General features: G+C 51.5%; 1 protein-coding gene across 4 annotated transcripts in view; it reads left to right on the top strand.

The window, feature by feature from the left end:
• KSR1 (kinase suppressor of ras 1) overlaps positions 1 to 26,538 on the top strand; it is a 170,693-nt gene that overhangs the window by 110,192 nt on the left and 33,963 nt on the right. For 3 of the 4 annotated variants that reach the window (XM_063628750.1, XM_055257768.2, XM_055257769.2), the window contains exons 3-8: positions 11,569 to 11,716; positions 16,671 to 17,130; positions 17,311 to 17,315; positions 22,529 to 22,589; positions 24,870 to 24,953; positions 26,406 to 26,467. In XM_063628750.1, coding sequence (XP_063484820.1) covers positions 11,569 to 11,716; positions 16,671 to 17,130; positions 17,311 to 17,315; positions 22,529 to 22,589; positions 24,870 to 24,953; positions 26,406 to 26,467 — 820 coding nt within the window. Of the gene's footprint in view, positions 1 to 11,568; positions 11,717 to 16,670; positions 17,131 to 17,310; positions 17,316 to 19,841; positions 22,590 to 24,869; positions 24,954 to 26,405; positions 26,468 to 26,538 lie in introns of those variants that run through there. The other variant, XM_063628751.1, reaches the window with a different exon arrangement.

Below are 26,538 nucleotides of genomic sequence, written 5' to 3'. Positions count from 1 at the left end.
CATAGGATTCTTCCTGTTGGTCTCTACACCACCTACCTGAAGCATGCGAGAAGCTGTAGGGGCTTGGGGGCAGCTGGAGTTCATGCGGGGGTGGGGGTTCCCCAGATGATTCACTGGAAGGAGGAAGATGACAGTGTTCTTATTGACTCAGGTCCTACCTTTTGGAGGGAGGTGGCAGGGCAGGGAAAACCTCTTGGTGGCCTGGCATCCTGGACATCCTGGGTCCTGGTCCCCAGCCCCTGCTGCAGGGCCTGCTGGAGCCTGCACGTCTCCCACCCAGCACCTGCCCCGGGAAGTATGTGCTGACTCCCCAGCTCCCAGGCACAAACTATTTTTGGCTGCAGTGACTGTTCACTACAGTCATGAAAACAGAAACCCCTCTCCCTGCCTCCTTCTTCCCTGGGACACTGCACTGGGGGCCAGGGCTGCTGGGGAACCTGGGCTCGGGCCCCCTCGTCATGAATCGCCTGTGGAGCTGGGTGACAGCCAAGGTGTCCAGGGGCACAGGGCCCCCACCTCTGGGGATGCCAAGAGAAGCCCGAGGCGTGAGCCCACCTGGGCTGGAGGATTATGAGGTAGGCATGGGGGTCTGGGCGCAGGAGGCCATTCCACAGCTCCCTGGAGTTGAGTCTGTTTGCTAGACTCTGAGTCCCTGCTTTGCGAACTGGCTGTAGAACACGTGTGGAGAAATCGCATGTTGGGGCAGAAGGTGCTTCTGTTTCATGACTTCATTCGCTGTCTTCTGTGTGATAAAGTCACTAGGGATCAGTTAGAATCTTCCTGAAATAGATCCTCCCCATCCTTCTAGTGAATAGTGTTTGGTCATTTCCTGCTTTTGAGTAGGACACACGCTTGTTCTGAGCATGCTGCTTTTTTACAGGGAGCTTAAGAACGTGGAGCTGTATGGCCTGATCCAGCCCTACCTCTCCATGCTTCTGGTTGACCAGGCCAGGGAGGCTGATGGTTATAGAGACTATGAGTGCTGACTTTGGGGTCACACAGACCAAGGTCCAAATCCAGGCCCTGTTACTCAGGGCTTGCTGTGTCTTAAGGTGTATAACTTAATCTCTATGAAGCTCAGTTCCTTAGCTACCAAGCAGTTGTGCCCAGGCTACTTACAGAGTGGTGATAATACCAATGGTTGTTATTTTTATGATTAGACTGATTGTGAAAAGGGGAAATATGTCAAGAAGCTTTGTAAGAATCCATGTGCCATGGCCCTGAGTGGGTCTCAGGACCTGGGCGTTAGGGTGTCGCTGGTGATGTGGCATCTGTTTCTTCTTTCAAGAAGAAAAGTGCATTGTCACCATCGTGGGAGTGGGGCTCACATCTGTAATCCCAGCACTTTGGGAGGCCGAGGCAGGAGGATTGCTTGAAGCCAGGAGTTTGAGACCAGCCAGACTGACATAGTGAAACCTCATCTCTTTTTTAAAAAAAAGTGGTAGTGGGTAGGAGTGGGTAAGAACATGGACTTGAGGAGTTCCGCCCATCTGCCACCTTCTAAGCCACTGAGGCCTAGGACCTGGCTAGGCTTCAGGTGAGGCCACGAGCCCAGAGCCGCGTTGCTTCTGGATTGCACAAGGCTCTGGGCCCACGAGGCACTCATGTGGCTTGGCGTCCCTTAGGCAGAGGGAGGTGATTTTCAGGGCAGACCTCAGGGAGATCTTGACCTTGGCTCCCTTCTTGGACTAGCGCAGAAAACCTGGAAGGAATGAAACCTTTGCACTTGGGCAGGGAATGCATGCTGGAAACTGGCGCGCCCTCCTGGGGGCAGGGTATATCCTGGCGTGGGTTACTGGCAAGTGTGTCTGGACACCTGGATCCTGGTCCTGGCACCACCGTTTGGGGTGACCCAGGCAGGTTTTCTCCTCTGCAAAATGAGTGCTGACTAGATTGTCCCTAAGTTCCCTTTGGAGCCTGCCTTTGATCTCAGCAGCGAAGGGGTTTCTTCCTGACCCCTTGAAGATCCGTTGGCCCCTTTCGTGCCCCTAGAGCCTGGTAGCTGTGGCATTGGTCTCCCCAGCTTCTCCTCGGCCATCTGCTCAGGGTCTCTGTTGAGCTCCCATAGCTTTGATGCCTGTTGCTGCTGTGGGGCAGAAGTTGTTTTCAAGGTTTTTGGAAAACCACAGAGGGGCTGCCTGAGGGGAGCAGGAGCTCCTGAGACACCTGTCTCCTAGTTGTTCCGAAGCTCCGAACCCGATGGGAGATGCCCCATGGGGCAGCTCTGAAACCTGACAGCTCTTGTTCCTAGGCGGAGGAGCCTGATTCTTCTGTCTCCGGCTCTGGGCTCACTTGCTGTGGCCTGGCTCATCACTCATCTGAACGGACAGACCACCCCAAAGGACAGACCTCATGTGCTAAACACTGGGGCATGTCCCTCTGGTGGAGGGCATCTGTGATTTGGCTCCTGGCCCCACAAGGGACCCACCAGACTCCGAGGCTGGCGCCCGAGGCCTATTTGACAGTCTGGACGCCCTCTGGCGCCAGGGCCCTCACTGGCTGAATTCTGAGCTCTCGCCCTGTGCATGTGGAGGAGGAGGGGACTCATCTGACCATTCTCTTTTTCAATGGTGTGTCCCAGCAGGGGAGAATGGGGAGAGGGAGCAGTAAAGATGCCGGGGACATGGCATCCACACCCAGGAACCCCTGTTTAGTTCTGTCAGTGCCTTGACCCCCAGGAGAGCTGGGGTCCCCCATGGGGAGTTAACATCTCTAGCCACACCTAGCACCCTGCACCCTCCTCATAGGATTACCACATCCCAGTTTGCCGGCAACAGTCCCAGCCGAGGCCTGCTGTCAGGGCTCTGCCTTCTGTAGAGGAAAAGTGTCCCTGTTGGGGGCACGTCCTGTGCCTACCCTCTTCTGTAGCACCATCCTCAGCCAGCTGCCATCCCAGAAGGGGCCTCTGATCCCAGGCCCTCAGCTTTAGACCCTGCACATAGCCCTATTTTGTGCAGGGAGGGACTTTCTCATTTGCCAGTCCCCTAGAAGTCAAGTGTCACCCAAGGTTAACGCAGCTCTTTGGCTGTGGCTCACCCTCCCACGTTCCATCCTGACCCCACTTTTCCTTTTGAATGTTCTTTAAACATTTAAAAAAATTAATGTATTCATTTTGACTCAAGTTCTAGAGTGGGATCTTGTGGATAATACTGTTTCTTTTTTAAAAAAAATTAAAATTTTACAATCATGCATTTTGTAAAATGTTACAAAACATCCTGGGTGTAGGGAAACCCACTCTGTAGAAGCCTTCCCATCTCCCTCTCTACATTTTGGGAGTAATTGGGGGACACACCAGTGCCCAAAGCTGGAGTAGCTGTGTGTGTTTCTCTAATGCAGGACACATCTGGCGTGTGAGCCTGGTTTTAGAAATGTGTGCTGATGATGCAGAGAAAGGTGACAAGATGTGTGTGTGCTCGCAAGCCTGTCCTGCTGACTGTGTGCTGGGGGTTAGGTGGGGAGGTGGGAAAGGAGGAGGAGCCAGGCCCAGGGCCACCAGGAGGTGGAGCCCAACAGCATTGCTATGTGTTTGGGGGTTGCCAAACTGGCCCACGGGCCAAATCTAGCCCAGCACTATTTTTTGTAGAGCCTTGTAAACTAAGAATGGTTTTTTTACATTTTGAACTGGCAGGAGGAATTAAAAACAACAGAATGTTTCGTGACCCGTAAAAGTTACATGAAATTTGTTTCAGTATCCATAGTTAAATTTTATGGGAACACAGCCACACCCATTTGTGTACGTGTTGTCTGTGGCTTTGGTGGTGCCACAGCGGCAGAGTGGGGCAGTTTCAACAGAGACCATGTGGCCCACAAAGCTGAAGAGACTTTGTGTGGCTTTCAGAAAAAGTTTGCCTTTTCTCACACTATGTTATACCTCTGGATTTATAGAAGGAGGAATGGGGCCTTTCCAACGCTGATAGGGAGAGCAAGGAGGCAGCCACAGGACAAGCTTTCCAGGAGGGTGGGCTGGCCTGGAGAGAAAGTGGTGGCTGTGGTGACAGCAGGTGCAGCTGGAAGCTAGATATCTGGTCCCAGGCAGAGTTGAACAGTGTCAGCCTCCTCCAAAGGACTGGAGTGGAGGCTAAGTGGGATTAAAAGGGAACATGGAGAGACCTCCTTGGAGGAGCCTCCTGCAGCTGCTTTAAACCCCACTGCCAGAGCTCACCCTAGCTGGGCCCAGGGATAGAGCAGTGTGGGGTCTGGAAAGTCAGATGTGACCTGTGATGCCAGTGGTGGCAAATAAACGCTGCCCTGGGAAAAAGGGCTCACTTCATAATGCAAGGCAGTGGACACAAGGGCTGGCTGGTGGTGGGTTGAGATGGCCTCGTTCTGTGTGGCCTTGAGCAAGCTACCCGCCCTCCCTTCGCCTTATCTCCCATCTCAGGCTGTTAGGAGGATTGCATGTGCTGACCTCTGTGGTTCATCTCACAGAGTGCCTGGCACACAGGACGTGTAATAAATGCTTATCGCCCTTTCTTGAACCCCTCTCATCTCCTTCTCCCCTTTGACCTGTATTCTTCCACACCCACCACTGTACCTTCTTTCTAAACAAGCTTTCAATCCCAGGCTTACCAATGCATACGTGAGAAAAAGCCAATCCTGAAGGTTCCAGTTCAAGCCCACCTCCCCACTGTGAGCCCCTACTTGCTTTGTGGAGAGGGAAGCAGGGACCTGGGCACAGGAGAGGACGTCTCCTGGGACAGCTCTGAGCTTGGGCTGGGCTGGAGTTCAGTGGAATGAATGTGGCCTCCTGAGCACAGCCGTGCTGTGGCCGCATCTGCCCTCCGGTCTGGACGTCCCCAGACCTGTTCTGTCCTGGGCTGCTTTGGCCAGACTTTGGGCCCCAACTCCTGTCTGCCCTCATGGTCCCCACCTCCAGAAATTCTGATTTGGCTGGTCTGAGGTGGGGCCCAAGCATTGCGATTCATTTTTAAAGACCCTGGAAAATTCCAGGGCACAACCCGGATTGAGAGCCATTGATTTGTTCTAGGCAGAGCCACTCATTTTATAAATGGGAAATCCGAAGCGCAAAGAGGGGCAGGGACTTGTCCGAGGTCAGGGGCATTGCAGGGACCCAGTCTGGCTCTTTGCTTCACTGTGCTGGCCTCCAGGGAACGGTGTTGAGAGGGGGGTTTGCCCTCAAGGAACCAACTGACTCTCCCAGGAGGGGGCTTTGTTCACCTTGCTTCCCAGGGGTGGGCTAGTGAGGAGGCTGGGCCTAGAACTGGCCACAAGCAAAGCCAGCATCCCCAGGCTTTCTGCTGATTTCTGTGGAAGCCCCTGGAGGCTGCCTGACCTGGGCTCTTGCCTCAGCCCTTCCTGTGCCTCCCAGAATATCCGACTGTTGCTATCCAAGTCTCACTCCTCCCTCTCCATGATCCCCAATGGTGGGTGCAGGTAGGAGGAACATCTGTCAGGTGCCCCCTTGCCAATTTGAGACATGTGGCTCCCAGCCTGGGCTGCCACAGAAACCTTCTCCACTTGCTCCTCTCTCTTTCTCTCTCCTTCCAGCCCCGCTGGGCTCTGGCCTCAGAGGGATGTGCAGGGTCCTATGTCACCACCCACAAGGCTTTAGGAGCCCACCTTTGGCCTCTCTGGTCTGACCAGTTCCTGGGGAAAGGTCTGGGGTTAAGGATCTCTTTCATCACAGCCAGGGAGGCTGGGGGATGCACCTTCCCGTACACACCAGTGATGCAGGTTCCACAGACGGACCTATGTTCCAGCAGCACTGCCTGAGGCATGTTCTAGGGGTGCAAAGCTGAACAGAAACACAGAGCCTGGGTTTGCTTCTTGATCTTCCTTCAACCCAGCTTTCACCTGTGTTCTTGCACGAAGTGCAATGTGTTTGTATGCATGGCCGGCACAGCAGCGGTGCCGCCCCTGGCATTTTCCTGGTCCACCTGACTGGCCACAGGGAGTGTGGCGCCTCTCAGTGTCAGCAGGCCCAGGTTTCTAAGTATAGACCCTAGGCAGCCCCGTGGCTGCTAGTAAATCCCTGGATACCATTTGATACCTAACTGGCCCTGAGCTGCCGGCTTACCCAGCATGGCCTGTGACGCCAGCCTCTGCCAGCTGCTGGGGGAGGGGGCAGCATGTTGCCCAAACCCATCCTCACCCTCTACTGGAGACAATGGAGACCAGCAGTCTCCTGCTAATGACATGACTGGATTGTCACAGACTGGGAGTGACCTCAGCGCTCAACTGGCCCTGTTCTCCAATTAATATCAGAAAGAATAACTTAATCCCACCTACTGGAAAACATATCTCCTGGTTTGAGGGAGACAGGCAGAGGCGGGGAGCCAGTGATCTCTGACGCTGTCACTCTGCTCCTCATTCCTGCCTCCCCACCTGTGTGCACCCATGCTAACCCTGAGACTCGTCGGAGCTGGGACTGGGCATCTCTCAAGATGGTTTGGGCATCTCCTATGATGGTCTGGGCATTCATGTCTTCCGTTCTTGGTTTGTAGTTCCATATTTTCTTCTTTAGACAGAAGCTGGGGTGGGCAGTAATTCTCCTGGAAGCAGTATGGACTCCCAGCCAGGTTCTCCAGAACTTTGGGGTATGGGCAGAGAGAGGGGCCTTTTGCCCTTGGCTTTGAGACAACTTAGCATCTTCTGGGCACCTCCTGGCAGATGGGATGCCCTCCTGGGGCGCTGGAGCCTCTCAGACCTGAGAAGGTTTCAGAGTGGCTTCACCTGCGAGTTCACCTTCAGCAGGTGGCAAAACTGATTCCATAATTTGTTTTTGGTTTAGAGATGATCCAGGAAAGTTGTGAGTTACTCTGCTTTGAAACATCTTCCTAAATCAGACTTGGCTGTGCCTGTCACTGTGCGTGGGCGAGTCACATCCATGTATGAGGTTTTCGGAGTGCTGAGTTGCTTTGGGGCACTGTTGAGTCATGATACTGGGAGATATCAGGGCCCCTCGCACGGGCCTTCACAGCCATGAGACCTTCCTGGTAGCTTTCCTTTCTTGATTAAGTTAACTTTGGGTCTCAGAGTCAGTTGTAGAGTTGGGAGGCGGGGCACTTTGTTTCCAGGGTGGGTCCCTCCCTGAGAAAGCCTGGTCCTCTGGAGTACTTGCTACTGGGCCTGCATCCTTCCCCATTTGCCTACAGAAATAAAGTTTTAGACGTCACTCACTGATCAGATTAACCTTGGAAGGCATCAGATTCTTCCCATGGGGTCTCCGCGTGCAGGCCTGGAAGCCCCATGTTCTTCATGGACATAATTTGTTTTATTTGTACAGATTTGAATTAGTTATCACCATGTAAAAGCCAGCCATTTAAAAATAAAAATTCAGATTTCTTTAAAACCAGAAGGTCTGGTGCCCCTCCATTGCCTGCCCCTTTCCCCAACACCAAGGGAGGAAAGCGGCGGGGGGGGTTCTCTTTAGCATTGCCATTGCTACCATTGGGTTTCTTGTTCAGTAAAAAGGCACAGAAGTGTGTTAAATCAAGTTTAGCCTAGAGCTGCCTCCTTAGATATTTTAAGTTCAGCCTAAAGGTTTTTCTGTATATCATGAACCATAACAAGTGGAGGTATAAAAACACTGTAGACTACACTTGTGCCAATCAAATGTAGCCAACTGTTCGAATCTTGTTCAAATAAGGCAAAGGAGTTGTAACCAATCCAGCTGTTTCTGTACCTCACTTCTATTTTCTGAAAGTAGGTAGAAATTAATTTACTTTGAAAAAAATAATTTCCCCTGAAAGGTAGCTGCTGTATCCCAAGGCTTTGCCAGGTTAACAAGTGACAGCATGGAATATTTGGAGGAGGTTTGGAATCGTGCACACGTGGGTTTCAATTCTGCCCAGCCACTTGTTAAGCTGTGAAGTCTCTGAGCCTCAATAAGATGGACTTAGCTCCATCTACTTGCTGAGTTGATTAAAGATAAAATAACGTATACAAAGCCATAGGCATATTGTTCTGGCAAATAGTTTGTAATAATAAATGTAGTTACTTTGAGAACTTGAAACTTGGTATGGGTGAGGAGGAGAGGAATAAAAAGAAAGAAAAAGAATCCCTATTTGCATTATAGTCAGGTTGAAGATTGGGTTTGCTCGGCCTGGCTCCCTCCCCAGCCCCGTTAAACATCTCTATCATCTTCTGGGGAAACTGCTGAGTCATCACAGCCTTGGAGTATGTGGTGGAGAGACAAACGGAGGACACCCTTCCAGAGAAGTAGAGGATTGCTTTGTTCAGATAAGGTGAAGGTCGCTTTTGTGCTTGCCCTGACGGTATCGCCAAGGTGCTCTTAACAGTCAAATGAGGGCAAAGATATCCAAACCTCATTTCAATGGAAGACAGGCTAAGGGAAAGAAAGCAAGACATGTTGATTGAATAGAAGCTTCTGCATGGCACCATTTGTCTAATCTGCCTCCCCTGCTGGTGCCGTTCTCATCAGTGGTTTCCTGTGACACTTTAGTTTTATCTTCTGGAAGGCAACCAGGGTTTTGGCCAACCAGTGATGAGCTTCTTGGTACAGTTATGTGTCTGGCTTTATTTTGGTGTGAATCCTTCTAAGCGCTGATGTGATTCTTGCCTACAGCCCTGAAGATTGAAGAATATACTGAAAAGCTACAAAAGCATCTGCCGTCAGCGGGTACAGTAAAAAACAAAAAAAAACAAAAAGGCAGGCATCTAGCTCCAGCTGTGCTATGGGAGAGAGGGGTATGGGTTGGGCCTCATACCCCCAGGACTCAGCCAGTATCTTCATCAGGGTTAGTTTTGACCCTTGAGGCAAAGAATTACAGCATGTAAATAGAATGACAATGAAATTAGTCCTTAAAAGTAAAATTAGACACAACTTGATAAAAGTCATTGTAAATTGGCTTAGATTCTCACCTGTGAGCTTTATAGCAGTCCTTTGATGTGGAATGTCTGGCCTTCTCTGTTATAGAAAATCTGGAAAATATAGAAAGGGTTAAAGACAAAAAAAAAGTCTGATCTGGTCCCATAGCTCTTTGAACTCTCTCTGCTCTAGTGCTCATCTTATTGCATTGTAGTTACCTGTTTAAATGTCTGTCACCCCTCCCACTGGGCTACAGGCCACTTGAGACCAGAGGCATGTCCCATTGGTTTTTTATATTTGTCCCAGGCTTGGTATTGTTGCTGGATATAGGGTTCCCATTCCGGATCCCAAAAGAGGGTTCTTGAGTCTTGCACAAAAAAGAATCCTGGGGGAGTCCACAGGATAAAATGAAGGCAAGTTTATTAGAGAAGTGGAGAAACAAAAGAATGGCGACCCCGTAGGCAGGGCGGCCCTGAGGGCTGCTAGTTGGCTATTTCCATGGTTATTCCTTGACCATATGCTAAACTGGGGTAGATTATTTGTGAATTTTCTGGGAAAGGGGCAGGCAGTTCCTGGAACTGAGGGCCCCTCCCCCTTTTTAGACCGTATAGGGTAACTTCTGGGCATTGCCATGGCATTTGTAAACTGTCATGGCGCTGGTGGGAGTGTCTCTTAGCATGCTAATGCATTATAATTAGCATATAATGAGCAGTGAGGAAGACCAGAGGTCACTTTGGTCACCATCTTGGTCTTGGTGGGTTTTGGCTGGCTTCTTCAGCTCATCCTATTTTATCATGGGGTCTTTGTGACCTGTATCTTGTGACCTCCTGTCTCACCCTGTGATTAAGAATGCCTGACCTCCTGGGGATGCAGCACAGCAGGTCTCACCCTCATTTTACCCAGCCCCTATTCAAGATGGAATGGCTCTGGTTCCAATGCCTCTGACAGTGCCATGTGGCTCAAAGTAGTCAGAGCTGGAGAGGTTTCCTCTCTCCTTGATGAGAGGAAAGGGCACAAGTTTTGAAGTCCACTGGGCCTTGATTCAAACAATTCACTGTTTGTATTTTCCATTGCTTCATAACAAATTTAGCAGTTTAACACACCACCTGCTTATCAGCTCATGGTTCTCTAGGTGGAGGAATCCAGGCAGGCTCTGCTTACATCCCTACTTGGGATCTCACAAGGCTGAGGTCAAGGTATAGGCCAGGCCTTCCTCTTACCTGGAAGTTCTGCGGAAGAATCCACTTCACGTTCATTCAGGTTATTGGCAGAATCCATTTCCTTGTGACTGGAGGTCTGAGGTCCTCATTCCCTCAATGGCTGTCAGCCAGGGGCTACTTTTTTTCCCAGAGGCCACCCCCATTCCCCTCCTCCTTCAAAGTCTGCTGAGTCCTTTTCACCCTTCAGGTCTCTGACTTCTGTGTTACCAGCTCAAGAGAACCCTTTGCTTTCAAAGGGCTCTCGTGATTGGATGAAGCCTACTTGGATAATTTCCCTTTTGCTGTATATAGTAATCCTCCCTTTTCTGTAGGGGATATGTTCCAGGACCCTCAGTGGATGCCTGAAACCATGGAGAGTACTGAATATATATATATATATATATGATATATACTGTGTTTTTTCCTATACATACATACCTCTGATAAAGTTAGTAAGTTGGGCACAGTAAGAGATTAATAATCAACAATAACAAAATAGAGCAATTATAACAATACACTATAATGAAAGTTAAAGGAATGTGGTCTCTCTTCTCTCTCTCAAAATATCTTACTGTACTGTTCTCACCCCTCATCTTGTGATGCTGTGAGAGGATAAAGTGCCTATGTGCGGAGAGGTTGTGGCAGTTGATCTGATAACCAAGACTGTTAGCCGCTAAGTGACAAACAGGCCGGGAGTGGAGACAGTGTGGAGACGCTGGACAAAGGGACAGTTCACGTCTCCGATGGGACGGAGCTGGATGGCGCAAGATTTCATCACATTACTCAGAATGGTGCATAGTTTAAAACTATAAATTGTTTATTTCTGGAATGTTTCTGGCATTTTCCATTTAATAGTTTTAGGCCATGGTTGGCTGCTGGTAACTGAAACTGCAGATAAGAGGGAGATTGCTGTAATGTAACAAGATCAGGAGCAACACCAGGGGACGAAGGTCACAGGACCACCTTAAAATTCTGCCTGCCGCTTTCTTCACCGTATGGCCTAGTGACCTCGTGCAGGTGACATAATCTTTCTGAGCCTCTTTCTTCAGCTGTCAGGTGGGCCCAGTGAAAAGTTTTGACAGAAATCAGGTGAGGCAGTAAGTGCCTCTACAGCGTTTGGCGAGGTTTTTTTTTTTTTTTTTTTTTTCAATCCTTCCTTTCTTGAGCCAGTTTGATTTGAAATCTCTCTTATCTGATTCAGATACAACAAAATTGTGATGGGCCATCTTTGTCTGAAGTACTCGTCATTCTAAAAAGTTGTTATGACTCGCTGGTTTTTTTCTGTACAGAGGAGTAAGAAGAAACAAGCTGGGCAACATGCCCTCATCCAAACCTTTCTGGTCTTTACTTCCTCCCCTCACCCCGCACCGAGTCTGCTTCAGCTGCTGTCTTTGGGAGCCTGGAGGGTGGGGGCCAGGGAGCTCTGCCTGTGTCCCCAAGCACGTGGTGGCTCTGGTCAGAGGCCGGCCCAGCCAGCAGCTGGCCCCTGCCACTCAGCAGGAGGCCAGCCTGAGGCTGAGGGGCTCCCGGTCCAGCCGACTGCTCACAGCCTCTCTGCCTGTCCCTCTGTCCCCCCAGGAGATCCCCCGCGACCTCACGCTGGATGCCCTGCTGGAGATGAACGAGGCCAAGGTGAAGGAGACGCTGCGGCGCTGCGGGGCCAGCGGGGATGAGTGTGGCCGTCTGCAGTACGCCCTCACCTGCCTGCGGAAGGTGACAGGCCTGGGTACGTGGGGCCTGCCACCCTCTCCCTTGCTTGGCCTGGTGCTCTGGGGGCTGTGGCCTTCACCATGGTGGGTGATGGAGTGGGGCAAGCGTGGCCCAGGGTTTCTGGGGCAGCCTGGAAAGGCCAGGGTTGGATGTTCACAGCCTCCTGAGAAGCTCTCCCAGGGTCCTCGGGGCTCTGGATCCTGGTGGGTCTGGCCAGGCCGAATCTGAGGGGGCTTCAGCCAGGGTTAGAAATCCCAGGCCTGTCTGCTGGGCTGGCCTGGCATGATTTCCTCTCCGTGGAGGGCTCTGTGTACCCTCTGCCAGCTTCCCACATTCCAGCCCCCAGCCCTCTCCCCGCCTTCTCCTGTCTCCATTGCTGGCTGGGTTCTGTGCTCAGAAGGCACCCGCTGATGTGGGCCTGAGCCAAGGGTGATTAGGGAAACTCTATGGCTCTTTAGCTGGGAGTATATACGTGGCTGTCCCAGGCAAAGTGTGTAATCCTGGCCTTGCCACAAGGTCCTTGGGAATTATTCACAGGCTTTCTAAATCTTGCCTCGGAAACAGCTTCAAATGCCTGACTTAATTGTCCCACCACCACATAGATAAGGCATTAAAATAAGCCTCATGAATGGAATCAGGCCTGGTTTTTAATTATCTGAGGCCCCTGTCTTATCTCCGTCTGCCTGAGGCTTAAGGAAGGCACTGAGGTTTATATTCTGCCTGGTTTTTTTCTTCCCAGAGAGGATGGGGCTTAATTTCCTCTCTGCCCTCATTGTATCAAGTCCTCTGAACATGGCACAGTGTAGAAAGTTGCACTCAGTTCAGAAAATCTTGACCTTCCAGGTCTCCTGGCAGATGCTGAAAATAAACACAACAGAGGTGTGGCTGGTGTTCTTGTTCTCACATATTACAGGAGGAGACTGAGCTCAGAGAGGGAAGGGGCTTGGGTAAGGGCACACAGCAGTTGGTGGCTGAGTCAGAATTTGAAGCTTGGGCTGTGATGGCGATTGGTTTGTCCCCATGCTTGCCACCCAAGCTGAGATCTTTGGGGTAATTTGTCAGCCCTTCTTTCCTTCCTCCTTATGCCTGGATTTTAAAGAATTGTGGAAAAGTCAGCTTTCAAGTGGTAGTGACCCATTTGTGTCATGCAGGCTGCTGTCCACTTGTCCTAGATGCCAAGAGAGGGAGATCACTAATTTATGCACCTACTGTGTGCCAGGCATGTGACACACATATTGTGGCCACACTGTTGTAAGGGGTAGTGTTGAGCTCGCTTTGTAGCTGAGGCCTCTCTGACCACTGGAGGCGCTGGATGAGTCATCTGGGGCCCCACACCTGGCATGGAGCAGAGCTGGGCTTTGAACTCAGGTTTCTTGTTCAGAGGGGGCTTTTTCCAGCAGGCCTTAGAGGAGGTCCCTGAAGAAGAAGCATTTTCTGGGTTTCTTCTCTCTCATTTAGTCTCAGCTTGTGGTGCCTCTGCATCCCCAGCAGAATCCTAGCCCCATCACAGTCCAGGACACAGGCCTTTCGTCTGCCCAGTGCTGGCTTTACTTCACAGGCACCTGCTGGGATCCGCTGGGTACCAGTGATCCCATCAGATCATGCATCACAGCATCTTCATTGCATCCCCATGGGGCTTGGTGAGAGCAGTCTAGTCACAGTACGGGTGGGCTATGGAATCAGACTGCCTGGGCCCTGCCTGGGCCCAGCACTCTGCTCGGCCACTTAGAACCTGTGGGACCTTGGCGAGTTACTTCACCTCACTGTGCCTCAGTTTCCTCATCTGTAAAATGGCAGTGATAACAACACCTCTCTCAGGGTTGTTGTGAAGAGGAAATGAGTTAATGTAAAGTCCTTAGATCAGAGCCTGGCATGTATTAGATGTTCTTTTCAGTGTGAGGCCTACGAGGTGATAGAAAGTGTTGAAGTCATTTCCTTTGCAATCTCTGGTCTAAAGAAAGGTGAGTGAACAGCTGGGCATGGTGGCCCAGGCCTGTAATCCCGGCATTTGGGAGGCTGAGGCAGTCTGATTGCTTGAGCTCAGGAGTTCAGGACCATCCTGGGCAACATGGCAAAACCCCGTCTCTACAAAAAATACAAAAATTAGCCAAGAGTGGTTGTGCGTGCCTGTAATCCCAGCTACTCAGGAAGCTGAGGTGGGAGCATGGCTTGAGCCTGGGAGATAGGGATTGCAGTGAGCCAAGATCGTACCACTGCACTCCAACCTTGGTAACAGAGCCAGACCCTGTCTCACCAAAAAAAAAAAAAAAAAAAAAAAAATGTGAGTGAAGGATGGTTGTCTGTGCTGGTGAATAGGAGATGAACATTCCTACTGATCCTCCTAGTCCTTCACCCGAGGCAGATACCACTAACCCACAGATGCTTCTGAGTGACTCTAGTGTCATTCTCAAGCAGCCGCTGCCAATCAGCTGGTGTCAGTGCACACATCAAGACCCATTGGCCATCCTCAAGTGGGCCCAGAGCAGTGGTGATTAAACAGGCAACTTGCAACTTTGGGGCTTGTTTCCTTTGGTGGCAGGCTTGCTCATAGATTCATGAAATTCATTCTTTCATCTGCTCAACAAGAAACTCGTTTGGTGCCTCCAGTAGGCCAGTCTGTGAGCTACAGTGTCAGTCATGGCTGCAGCTCATAAGGAGCAAGCGGTATGGGAGCACAGGGACTGAGCAGCTCCTGTCCAGTCGGTTCCTGAATAGAAAGTCACTGCAGTCAGGTGGGAGGAAGGGTGTTTGAAGAGGGGATGGGATGTACAAAAGAACTTATGAATTGGGAAGGCTAATTCATCCCCCCTATTCTTGATAAGTGGCTTGACCACCTCTGATGGAGCTTGTTACCTCCCACAGCTGTTCCGCTATAGGTTATTCAGAATCAGTAGCATCGTTGGGGGCACGGTGGGGAGCATGGTGCTGAGATCAAAGTTTTCAATTCCCATCCGACCACTTTCTTAGCTCTCTGGCCTTGGGCAGTGTCTGTGGCCTCCCTGAGTCTCAGTGACCTCCACTGTACAGTGGGGAGAAGAACAGGCATTGCCGGAGGGAAGAGGAGGCAGGGCTTGTGCAACACAGGTGCATCAGTCCCTTCTCACAGGCTGTAAAGAAATACCTGAAACTGAGTTGGTTATTTATTTATTTATTTATTTATGAGACGACCTGGAGTTCAGTGGCGTGATCTTGGCTCACTGCAACCTCTGCCTCCCTGCAACCTCTGCCTCCCTGGTTCAAGTGATTCTTGTGCCTCAGCACCACCACACCTGGTTAATTTTTGTATTTTTAATAGAGACATTTTGCCATGTTGGCCAGGTTGGTCTCGAACTCCTGACCTGGTGATCTGCAGGACTGGATAATTTATTTAAAAAAGAGGTTTACTTGGCTCATGGTTCTGCAGGCTCTCCAGGAAGCATAGCAGCTTCTGGTTCTGGAGAGGCATCGGGAAGCTTCCAGGCATGGCGGAAGGCAAGGGGGAGTGAGGCGTCCCACAGTGTAGGAGCAGGAGCAAGAGCAAGAACGAGAAGGGGCAGAGAGGTGCCACACACTTTTAAACTCACTCTCACAAGAACAGCACCAAGAGGATGGTGCCAAAACAGTCATGAGAAACCATGCCCATGATCCAGTCACCTCCCACCAGCCCCCACCTCCAACTTTGGGATTACAATTCAATATGAGATTTAAAGTTCTTAGCAAGACATTCAAGGCCATTCCTGATCTGGCCCCACTGGGCTGACCCCTCCAACTTCATCCCTTGCCTCACCCCAGCTTGTCCTTACCTCTGACAGCACACAGAACTCTTTGTAGTGACCAGAAGGCGCCATACGCCCTTACCTTCCCATTATGCTGTTCCCTCTGCCTGGTGCTCCTTCTCCACCTTCTTCCATAGCTGGCTCAGCCCAGGTGCCACCTCCTCTGGGAAACCTTCCCTGGCACACTCCCTCTCTCCACCCCCACAGCTGATTTAGGGTCTGCTCCTCTGCAGAGCCCCCTGTGTGTCCCTGTCCTGGCACAGAGCATACATAGTGTGTTATGTGCCTGTCATGCGCATTCGACTCTACAAGCACAAGGATGGGTCTTTTTAGGCCTTTCCACCCAGCATCCAGCCTGTGCTTGAATGGCTGGAGCTCAAGCACTACAGAGCCACACAAGCCTCGGGGGCCTCAGGCACAGGGTCATGGTAGGGGCAGCCCACAGTCACTCAAAGGCTGGCGTAGAAGGAAGTGGCTGTTGATCCCTTTCTTCTGGATCTTTTTTCACAAGCCCCGGGGCACTTTGCTGTTGGATGCTCGGAACAGCCCCTTGTCCCGATGTTTGAATTTTCTTAAAGTGGAGTTTTTCCTTCCTTCACACACCCAGCTTCCCTTTTCTAACTCTTAAAGATTGGTCACCCCTTCGGTTTCTGAGGTCACCCACTTTTGGGGTGGGTTTCCTGGATTGCTCCCCCAAGACCTGCCCATAAGAGCCCTGCACAAGCCAGTTCCTCTCTGGGCTGTGCTTCCTCCTCTATAAAACAGAGATACAGGTTGAGTATCCCCTATTCGAAATGCTTAGGACAAGAAGCGTTTTAGAGTCTGGATTTTTTACGATTTTGGAGCATTTGCAGTATGCCTACTTGTTCAGCATTCCCCATCCCCAAATCCAGAATGCTCCCATGAGCATTTCCTATGAGTGCCGTGTCGGTGCTCAGAAACTCCCAAGTTTTGGAGCATTTTGGATTTTGGATTTTCAGATTAGGGATGCTCAACCTGTGGTAGTATCTGCACCGAGGGTCTCATGGTTGGCTAGATAATGTGTGCGCATGAGTGAGCAGCCTTTATAAACCAGGTAAAGGTTGGTAGTTGAAGCCTTCCCTTAAGAAACAGTGCAGCCTCACACCAGGTGTGGAACATCTCTGGCCCCTAGCCATCTCCCCTGTGAATGCCTTCCAGCCCTGACCATCTGTGACTCCATGTCTTGGTCCACAGGAGGGGAACACAAGGAGGACTCCAGTTGGAGTTCGTTGGATGCGCGGCGGGAAAGTGGCTCAGGGCCTTCCACGGACACCCTCTCACCAGCCAGCCTGCCCTGGCCCCCGGGGAGCTCCCAGCTTGGCAGAGCAGGCAACAGCGCCCAGGGCCCACGCTCCATCTCCGTGTCAGCTCTGCCCGCCTTAGACTCCCCCACCCCCAGCTTCAGTGAGGGCCTCTCGGACACCTGTATTCCCCTGCACGCCAGCGGCCGGCTGACCCCCCGTGCCCTGCACAGCTTTATCACCCCGCCCACCACACCCCAGCTGCGACGGCACACCAAGCTGAAGCCACCACGGACGCCCCCCCCACCCAGTCGCAAGGTTTTCCAGCTGCTGCCCAGCTTCCCCACGCTCACCCGGAGCAAGTCCCACGAGTCTCAGCTGGGGAACCGCATTGACGACGTCTCCTCAATGAGGTGAGTGCTCCTTCTGGGCAGCTACCAAAAGTGCCCTCTGTGTTTTCTAAATATAAAGATATATGGAAGGACCAATAAAATCAACCCCTATAGAAGCATGTAAAGTCAAAAGTAAAAGGTGCCCCCATCTTCCAGTCCATTCTTCAGACTATTTTAGTGGTGTGGGCTCAATCCTTCCAGATTTGGTTCTGTATGTACACGTACGTGCACATGACGTGATGCCACGTATGGGTCAGGGTAGGCCAGGTTACACGGAAATAACAGATATCCCCAAATCACCAGGTCTTAAAGGAACAAAGGTTTGTTTTTTGCTCATGCCGCCTTGTCCATCTTGTCCGTCGTGGGTCAGCCTCCTTCCGGGCCCAGACTATCTGAATGTTGCTGGCCACGGTGGCAGAGGGAGAAGTGAGTTCCAGATGCCATGCCCTGGCAGTTGAGTACTCCTTCTTGGAAGTTCCACTCACCATTCCTGGCCCAACCTGAACAGGAGAGTGAAACAGTGCTCTTCACCCACACGCCCAGGAGGGGAGAACTGGAATATTTGGCGGCAACCACTAGTGACTGTCAGATGCCATACCATCTACTCTTTTCCATGACTTGTTTTTTCAGCTTCCCTTGGTATCTCTGAGAACATCATGTCAGTACATCTTGGAATATTTTTACTCTTTTGTTTAGTTTTTGACTTAAAAATTTTTCTATCTATATATTTTGAACGAGTGAGACAGTCACACGGTCCAAAGCGCAGCAGCTCTGTGGCTCCTCAGGGTGCACAGTGAAAACTCTACCCCACCATTTTTATTCAGGGTACACGGTGAAAACTCTACCCCACCATTTTTATTCAGTCACGTGGTTCCCCTTTCAGGAGGCAACCAGGCTAGCAGTTTTGTGTATGTCTTTAATTATTTAAACCCCATTTGTTTGACTTGTTCATATTATTTCATTGTATAGTTTATCTTGTCCCTTCTTGATGGGCATTAGATCACTGTCTTTTTTGTTACAAAGATTGCCCTTGTCAATATAGCCTCGTGGGCAGCACAGAAAGAAAGGGAGTGTTTTCCTTGGGTGCCTCTTACCTTCTTGTACCCCTGAGGATTGGGGCACCTGGTTTCTCTCCTCGGCGTGGGCACCCCTTTTCTACACTTGATCTTAGCCAAAAGGCCGAGAAGCGATAAGGGCACCCCTTTTCTAAGGGGCTCCTTGGGCCCTGGAGTATCTTGGGCCTTGGAGTCATCTTTGGAACGGGCCTTATCCCCTCTCCCAGTGCATGCTGTTTGGGTCCTTTATGGGATGGAGCCTGGACAGCTCCAATGGGTTTGAGTGTGCTGCCCAAGGAGGAGAGATCCAGGTGTCACCGACCCTGCTGCTCCCACTCGGGCTGTCCTGCTGGGGCCTGGGTCCCACCCAGAAGGGGCTGTAGAATGCAGTGGTGATGGCCACACGAGCATGGGTCAGTCAGAGGAGGCCTCACAGTGGGCTCAACCCAGTCCCTCTGTTTCTCTCTTCTCCCAAGAAGAGCATTAGGAAAGCTCTGGTCTCATTCCCATGCTGGAAGGTGGCAGGGACACAGCTTCAGGCAGATGGCACAACTAGCCTCAAACTCCAGCCAGTGACTGAGCCTCAGACCCTGGGATTCTGAGTCCAGTCCCTGCAGAGCTACCAGAACCAGCACTGATGTGATGCTCAGGACACCTCACTGTTCTGGTGACCCCTGAGTGCTCTGCTTCCTCCAGCTCCATGTGTTCTTGGGGGCAGTGGCAGGCACCTGGGGAGGCTCAGGGTGTGTCCCTGCCTGACTCTCCTTCCGGGGGCTACCTCTGCTCTGCACAGCTGTTATCTCTGCCCTCCTGTCCAGCCACACCCTTGCCAACTGATAGTTCTTTCTTCTTTTTCTGAGAAGGAGTCTCGCTCTGCTCCCCAGGCTGGAGTGCAGTGGCGCAATCTTGGCTCACTGCAACCTCCGCCTCCTGGGTTCAAGCGATTCTTCTGCCTCAGCCTCCTGAGTAGCTGGGATTACAGGCATGCGCCACCACACCCGGCTAATTTTTGTATTTTTAATACACACAAGGTTTCATCACCTTGGCCAGGCTGGTCTTGAATTCCTGACCTAGGTGATCCACTCGCGTCAGTCTCTCAAAGTGCTGGGATTACAGGCATGAGCCACCAGGCCTGGTCTCTCCAGCTGACTGACCCCTTTTCTTGCCTGGCTCTGGGCCAGGCTCTCCCACTGTGAGCCATGTGACTTACTGAGCCTCCTGAGGCTCAGTTTTCTTGACTGTGAAATGGGCTGAACTCTAATTACCATGCGTGGTTGCTGGTGAGGCTTACGTAAGCTGATGTATTAAAGTGCACAGCACTGAGTTTCGATGTCCCCTGGGGAGGCCTGGGGACATGCCCTTCTAGTCCTTTCCATTGAGGAAATGTCCCCACAGAGATTGCAGGGATTCCCACAGTCAATCAGCCAGTCTGGCCTCAAGCCAGGCCTCAGAGTCCTGTGTCTCAGCCCCTTGCCCGCTCCCGCCCAAGGGTAATGTTCTAGGAACACGCCGAGCCAGCATGGTGACGTAATCCCCCTCTCTGCTTTTTGTCTCCTCCAGGTTTGGTAAGAGAGATTCATTTCCATCCCCTCTACCACCTGGGAGTCGTGTGTGCGTTGCTGTCCCCATCGGGGGTGGACCTCTTTGACCCCCCTCGTAGCCCATTCAACCTCTCCATAGTCCAGAAGCAGAGGTGCTGGTGACCGCCTCAGGAAATAGCCCTAAGACAGGTGGCCTTAAAGTGACTGGCTGGCTTCAGCCCAGCTGGTGGCTGCTCTCTGAGAAGCAGAGACCTTGAGCACATCTTGGCCCACAGGCAGCCCCATGAAGAGCCCTGTCTCCACCTTGCCCTTCCCTACCGAGACTCTCCAGCAGGGACTCTGGCCTGCTGGGCTGCCACGGTAAAGCAGTGCCCCTGGGAAGGCGGTGCCATCTGCCTGATTTCGCTGGACTTTAGCCATCTCCAGAACCCCACCTGATGTCCCGGGACCCCACTCTTCAAGAAAGGGACATTCCTGGAGGCAGAAATGTAGCCCAGCTCCGAATGAGGCCCCAAAAGATGGGAGATGCAGAAGCCCCTTTGGGAGGAGAGGACACCTGGGCAACCCTTGACCCCCTTTCCCACCCCCACCTCCAGGTTGGGAGCACGTTCCTGCACGTGGCTATGCTGTGGGGCCTCTCTCATGAGTCAGAGCGGAGGGAGACAGCTGTGCCTCTGGAGTCTGCTTTTAATTGTCTGGAAATGCAGAGATGTCTGGTTTTTGCCTGAGCAAAATAGGAGTTTATTTTTGTACTATCCCGAGCTGGCTAAGGAGAGTCACGTAGCTGTGGGCGGGGTCTTGGGGATGAGGAGGGGTGCAGCAGGCAGGGACTATGCTGAAGTGGAGCTGGCTGTAGGAACCCCAGGGAGGCACAGGGGGAGCGTGGAGAGGAGCTACGCTTCCCTCCCTTAGTGCCCGGTCAGAAACTCCCAGGGCGCTTCACAGAACCTTGGAGGAACATTCAACACCCCCATCTCTAGGACAGCCCCAGCCCTGTCATCCTCCAATTGCTATGGTAACACGAGCACTGGAGCAGTGAGATTGTTAGGCCTTCAGGGCCAGTGTCTCCATGCAGATCAGATGGAGGCGGTGCCTGGCACATATACCACCTCACTGCCCATGCCCACAGAAGATGGTGCAGATCATAGGTGGCTTTTGGGGCTAACTGATTGAAGTTCCAGCATAGTCTGTTTCTCCTAGGCTGGCAGCTGGCGCCTTTAGCCCCATGTGTTTTTAAATTATTTTTTCTTTTGAGACGGAATCTCGCTCTGTCACCCAGGCTGAAGTGCAGTAGTGCAATCTCAGCTCACTGCAGCCTCTGCCTCCCGGGTTCAAGCGATTCTCCTGCCTCAGCCTCCCGAGTAGCCAGGATTAAAGGTGCCTGCCGCCACACCTGGCTAATTTTTGTATTTTTAATAGAGACGGGGTTTCACCATGTTAGCCAGGCTGGTCTCAAACTCCTGACCTCAGGTGATCTTCCTGTCTCGGCCTCCCAAAGTGCTGGGATTACAGGTGTGAGCCACTGCGCCCGGTCATCCCCATGTGTTTGGGTGGCCTTGGCTGCTGATGGGTGGGATGAGCCCCAGGAGGAAGTTGGGACAAGTCAACCTCATGGCAGATGTGCCAGGGAGAGCTGCAGGTGAGATAGATTGTTCCTATCCAGCTCTCCTTGATGTGGGAGGACTCAGTACCTCCAGCACACCCTTCTCACGGAGGTTGGTTATGTGGTACTTGGCCTTAAGTGAACCAGCACTTCATGAGTCCAGCTTTGTACTAGACCAGCACTTGGGATTGAAGGGGTCAGCGGCCACCCTCGGGGGACCTTCTGACTCAGAGGACATGAGATGGCCACACTCGAGCACTGTGTTCCTGACCTTTCTGGGTCACAGGTCACCTTGATGATTGGATGAAAGTCTTAGATCTTCTTTCCAGAGAAAAGCCTACAACATTCTACTGAACCAATCCAGAGGGTTCCCGGACCCCCGAAGCCCACCCACGGGCTGGCTCTGGGAGGCAATGGCGCTGAGTATGGGGGCGTGAGTTGAATATGCGGGCTGCCAGTGGGTGGAGAGAGTGCTTCCAGCAGCTTGTCTGCTGCACTAGGGATGCCTGTTCTTACGGGGAATCCCAGGCTGGGAGAGGGAGCGCCCTGCGGGAAGGCCAGCAGGAGGGGCATCTCAAAGCGTATGGCCCTTATCTCAGCAGAGAAGGAGGGTGCCCACGAAGTCCCCAGAGGCTCAGGCTCATACCTGGGTGGGGCTGGCCCACGCGAGAATGTGGTAAAGCTTCGCCTTGTCCTCGTTCTGTCTGCCCATATCTGGCAGTGGCTTCTCCCAGAGGAATATCCTCCAGGGGCTTTTGCCTGGAAAGGCACTGGATGGGCTGACTAGCCTCAGCCTCCACCTGAGGTAAACAGCTTCAGCCATTGACCAAGAAACACCCAGAATTGAGCCTCTGCATACTGGGGGCCTGTGGTGTGTCGCTGAGAGGTTGCAAGAGGTTGGGCTGTGTAGAAGCTTTTGCCCTCACTCTGGCTTTGCCTTCTGCCTTGCTCCTCATCTGGAAACATCACAGGGGCAGCTGACTGAGCCATCCTCAGAGGCTAGGAACAAGCTAGAGGACCAAGCGAGGCGAGGGGAACCACGCCATGCCACTGGGCTAGCCTGGCCTGCTCCTGTGTTGATGGACGTAGATCAGGGAGATGCTTATATAATAAACCATTGCGCCCCCCTCTAGCCTGTGGTCTCTGAACTAGGAAGCCACAGGCATGAGCTGTCGCCTGCGGAGTTCCTCAGCCTGCCCATCCGGCCTCTTTCCCTGCAGATCTCTCGCATGGCTCCCCACAGATGGTACGGAGGGATATCGGGCTGTCGGTGACGCACAGGTAGGCACAGCGGGCCTGGAGGGGGAGCAGGGCACAGAGCCGGGCTGGAACCCACATGGGGCCAGGAGTTCTGGTCACTTTCTCAGCGAGCTCTTTGCCTCTGACGGGTCTGTCCATTTCACCTGTGGGACATGGCCCTGCACTTACCTGGAGCCCTCACCTTGCCAGGGTGGCCACATGGACTTGCAGCTCCCTCATCTGCACCTCCTCGGGTCTCTTCCTCACTCTGCTTAGGGAAAACACTTTCCTTCTTTCCCAGGACACAAGTCCCGGGAGGAATAGGGTCAGGGTCATGGGAAGGAGTCACAGGAGCTTCCCCTGCATCCAGTGCGGTGTCATGTGAGTCCTGAAACTGGCCGCACATCAGAGTCCACTGTAGAGCTTGTTGAAAATCCAGATTCCCGGGCCCCACCCCTAAGGTTCTTGCTCCCCTCACCCCCAGTGTTGATGTGAGAAGTAATTAAAACCCAATGAGGGAGACAGAGAGCACGTATGCATGTGCGAGCCTCCACAGACCTGGTTGCATCTCGGGGAGGCCGGATCGCAACTCCGTAAAAGGCACTCCATGCAGTTGGGTGTCCCCTGCCACCGGAAGCTCCCATCTTTGTTGGGTGGAGAGAGTAACATTTATGGATCTCTGCTACATTCCATTTACATGGCGTATCTGTGATCCTTCCCAAATCCTGTGAGGCTTAGCATTAACCCTACTTGCAGAGGCGTCTGAGGCATCTTACAGCCGGTAGTAGGCAGAAGGCAGAGTTCAAACCTAGCTGTTTGCCCCCAGAGCCTGTTCTCTTTCCCTTGTACTCAAGGCCTTTCTTGGCCTCTGTTGGACCAGTGGAATCTCTTACAGAGAAGCTCTGTAACTCTTAAGTTCAGAGAGCTGGGATTCAGACCCTGCTACACAGCATCCCAACTGTGGCACCTTGGGAACATCACCTGACCTCTCTGAGCTGGTTTCCTTGGCTGCACATTAAGAATCCTGGACCTGCCTCACTCCCTGGCATGGGCATAAGAATCAAATGAGCTAGTGTTGGTGGATGCATTACAAACTACTTCCCAAATACTGTTGGCATTCATTCTGTTGTTACTGTGATATACAATACATTAAAAAAAATCTGTGTTTCCAAAAATATGAGTCATTTCTGCTCTTAGGCCTCCCCACCCTGTGGACCAGCCTTGCGCTTTTTTTCTGGAGGACACCACCCACTCAGCCCCCATCCTTCCTTCAAATCTATCTTTCGTGTTTTCTTTAATGTTCTACATTTTGGATTGAAAATACACTGATACGTTGAAACGTCAACAGAAAATTGTCTTCTTGTTCCTGTCCCCAACTCCTCAGCCCCCTCTGTAAAGACGTCTTAGCTGTGTGTTGTCTTCTAGAGATATTTTATACAAACAAATATGTATATATGTTTTCTCCTTTATTTTTTACTCAAATACTGCATATGTTATACACAATCCTATACTTTGTTTTTTCAAAAATGGAGATACAATTTATATAGAGCAAAATGCACAAGTGTGTGTGTGTATGTGTATGTATGTATTCATACACACACACCTGTGTATACCATCCAGATGAAGAACATTCCAGCACTCAGAAAGTTACCTTTAGTTCTCCCTAGTTGACAGTGCTACCATCCAGTGGTTACTATTTACTTCTATCATCATAGCTTAGTTTTTTTCCTGTACTTGAACTTCATGTGAATGGGATCATATCTTATTGTACCTTACTTTTTTAACTTGACAGTGTGACTTGGAGATCATTCCATATTTGCACAGAAAGAGCGTCCTTGTTTTAGTTTCTTGATGCATGGTGTTCTATTGTATGGAAAGACCATACTTTACTCAGCCCCTATCGATGGACACGTAGGTTATTTTCCGCCTTTACGTTGCTAACATGCTGCAGGCATACCTTGTCCATGTATCTTGCAACACTTGTGGGCCTATGTGTTGGATAAATTCCTAAGAATTCCTAAGAACTGTGGGGTCAAAGGGTATACGCACTTGTACTCTTGATTGCTGCTGCCAAATGGGTACTGCCAGATGACCACACCAACTTCAGCATATTGACAGTGATGACTTTGCATCTGGGAAATTTAAATGCGAGGGGAGAAGTGGTGGCCCCTGGGTATCTCTGTCCTCTCTGGGAGAGGGCCCATGGGGCTCTGGGATGGAGCCAAGACTCCCAGTTGCCCTGGAGCTCCATGGGAAACCTTCTGTGGCTGGGTCTTGGCCTCCTAGCCGGTGCAAGCATGTGCCTGTGTCTGCCCTCTGCAGGTTCTCCACCAAGTCCTGGCTGTCACAGGTCTGCCACGTGTGCCAGAAGACCATGATATTTGGAGTGAAGTGCAAGCATTGCAGGTGATGGGAAGAGGAGTAGGGGTGGGGGGAGCAGACACTTTTAGTTTAGTAAATCAGAGTTCAAACGCGCTTCCCTATACTTGCTATTCATAGTCCTATTCAGCACACCAGAGAGTGATGAGGCCTCTTCAGGGAGATTAAGCAGGTTACTCCTGGAAGAAGGGAATACTTGAGGTGGGCTTTGAAGGATGAATAGAAGTTTACAAGGTAGACCAAGGGGAAAAGAGAATTCTAGGCCATGGGTGCGTCTTGTACTAAGGCTCGGAGGAATATGAGGACTATTCTGGGACCTGTAAGGAGTTCTGAAGTTTAGCCTTACATTTTGTAGCCCTTGAGAGGTGGCAGACAGGCGATGGTAAAAACAGGGAGTTGGCTTGCAGAAGGGGAGAGTGAGCAGAGGGTCTAGATTCTGTATAAGTCCAACTTTATTTCTCATGCCTTGTGGTTTCTGGTGGGAAGGAAGGTCAAGGATAGGGAACACTGTGGGCTGGGCAGAGTGTGCCCCCTGCTGTCCGGCTGCCCTCACATAATGCAGGGAGGCCTTGGAGGCTCGGTGCCCAGCCCACTCTGCCCCTGCATTGCTGTGTGACCTGGGGCAAGGCACTTGCCCTTTCTGGGCCTGATTTTTAATGTATACATCAACCATGGGGATGGCTCTGAGAACCTGAGCTAGTTTGTGTGATTGCATCTGGGCTCCAGTCAGACTGTAGATGGTGGGTCTTGTGCATATCAGCCAGACCCATTACTTTCCCAGTGACTCTCCTGACCTCTAGGGAGTTGCTGAGTTTTCTCTCTAGTCTGGGTCTCCTGTGGCTCCTGCCCACTTGGCTTACATTAGGGACCTCTAGCTCGCATCATGTGGAGAGCACAGGATGACCTCTGAGCCCAGGGCTGTCCTGCGATGTAGTATGAGGTTGATAGGACACCCTCAGCCCATTAGCGAGAAATCTAAGACTCAGTGCAGAAGGCAGGACCACAGTGAGAATCCAGTTCTTTCCAATCCTGGCCCGGGGCTGACCCTCAGACTGCATGGTCCATTGCACAAATATAGCCGGAGGGGCTGCCCTTTGGGTCCCTGGGATTCTTTGGTAAAGCAAACATTGTCTGTCTAATTCTTCTTTTTTTGTAAGTTCAGATTTGTCTTGAGCTTTTTCAATATGGGTAGAAAAATAGGTGGGCGACCTGGGGCAAGTCAAAGTGGGCATCATGAGACCTGCTTTGCTGTGAGGATGGGTAGATGACAGCGGAACGTGGTAAATGCTCAGCATAGCGGCTCAGTGTAGCAGCTGCTATTACTATTAATATCATGATGTTCTCTACTTTCAAGCTAACATTTGTTGAGAAGTGTGTGAAAATGGAGACAGTCCTGAGTGAATGCTACGCAGGGCTACCCCTGTGTGCCCGAGCCCCCCCATGTGGCGCTCCGCACGCCAACCTCCCCTTCTTTACCAGGTTGAAATGTCACAACAAATGTACCAAAGAAGCCCCTGCCTGTAGAATATCCTTCCTGCCATGTGAGTTTTTTGCCTTCCTCTCCTCTGCCCTCTGGATTTGGGTGAATCTTTCTTTAGCTCGACCTGTTCCC

The sequence above is a fragment of the Symphalangus syndactylus genome, chromosome 20 (assembly GCF_028878055.3).
Source record: "Symphalangus syndactylus isolate Jambi chromosome 20, NHGRI_mSymSyn1-v2.1_pri, whole genome shotgun sequence".
Taxonomy (NCBI): Eukaryota; Metazoa; Chordata; class Mammalia; order Primates; family Hylobatidae; genus Symphalangus; species Symphalangus syndactylus.
This window is presented reverse-complemented; position numbering and strand designations above follow the sequence as displayed.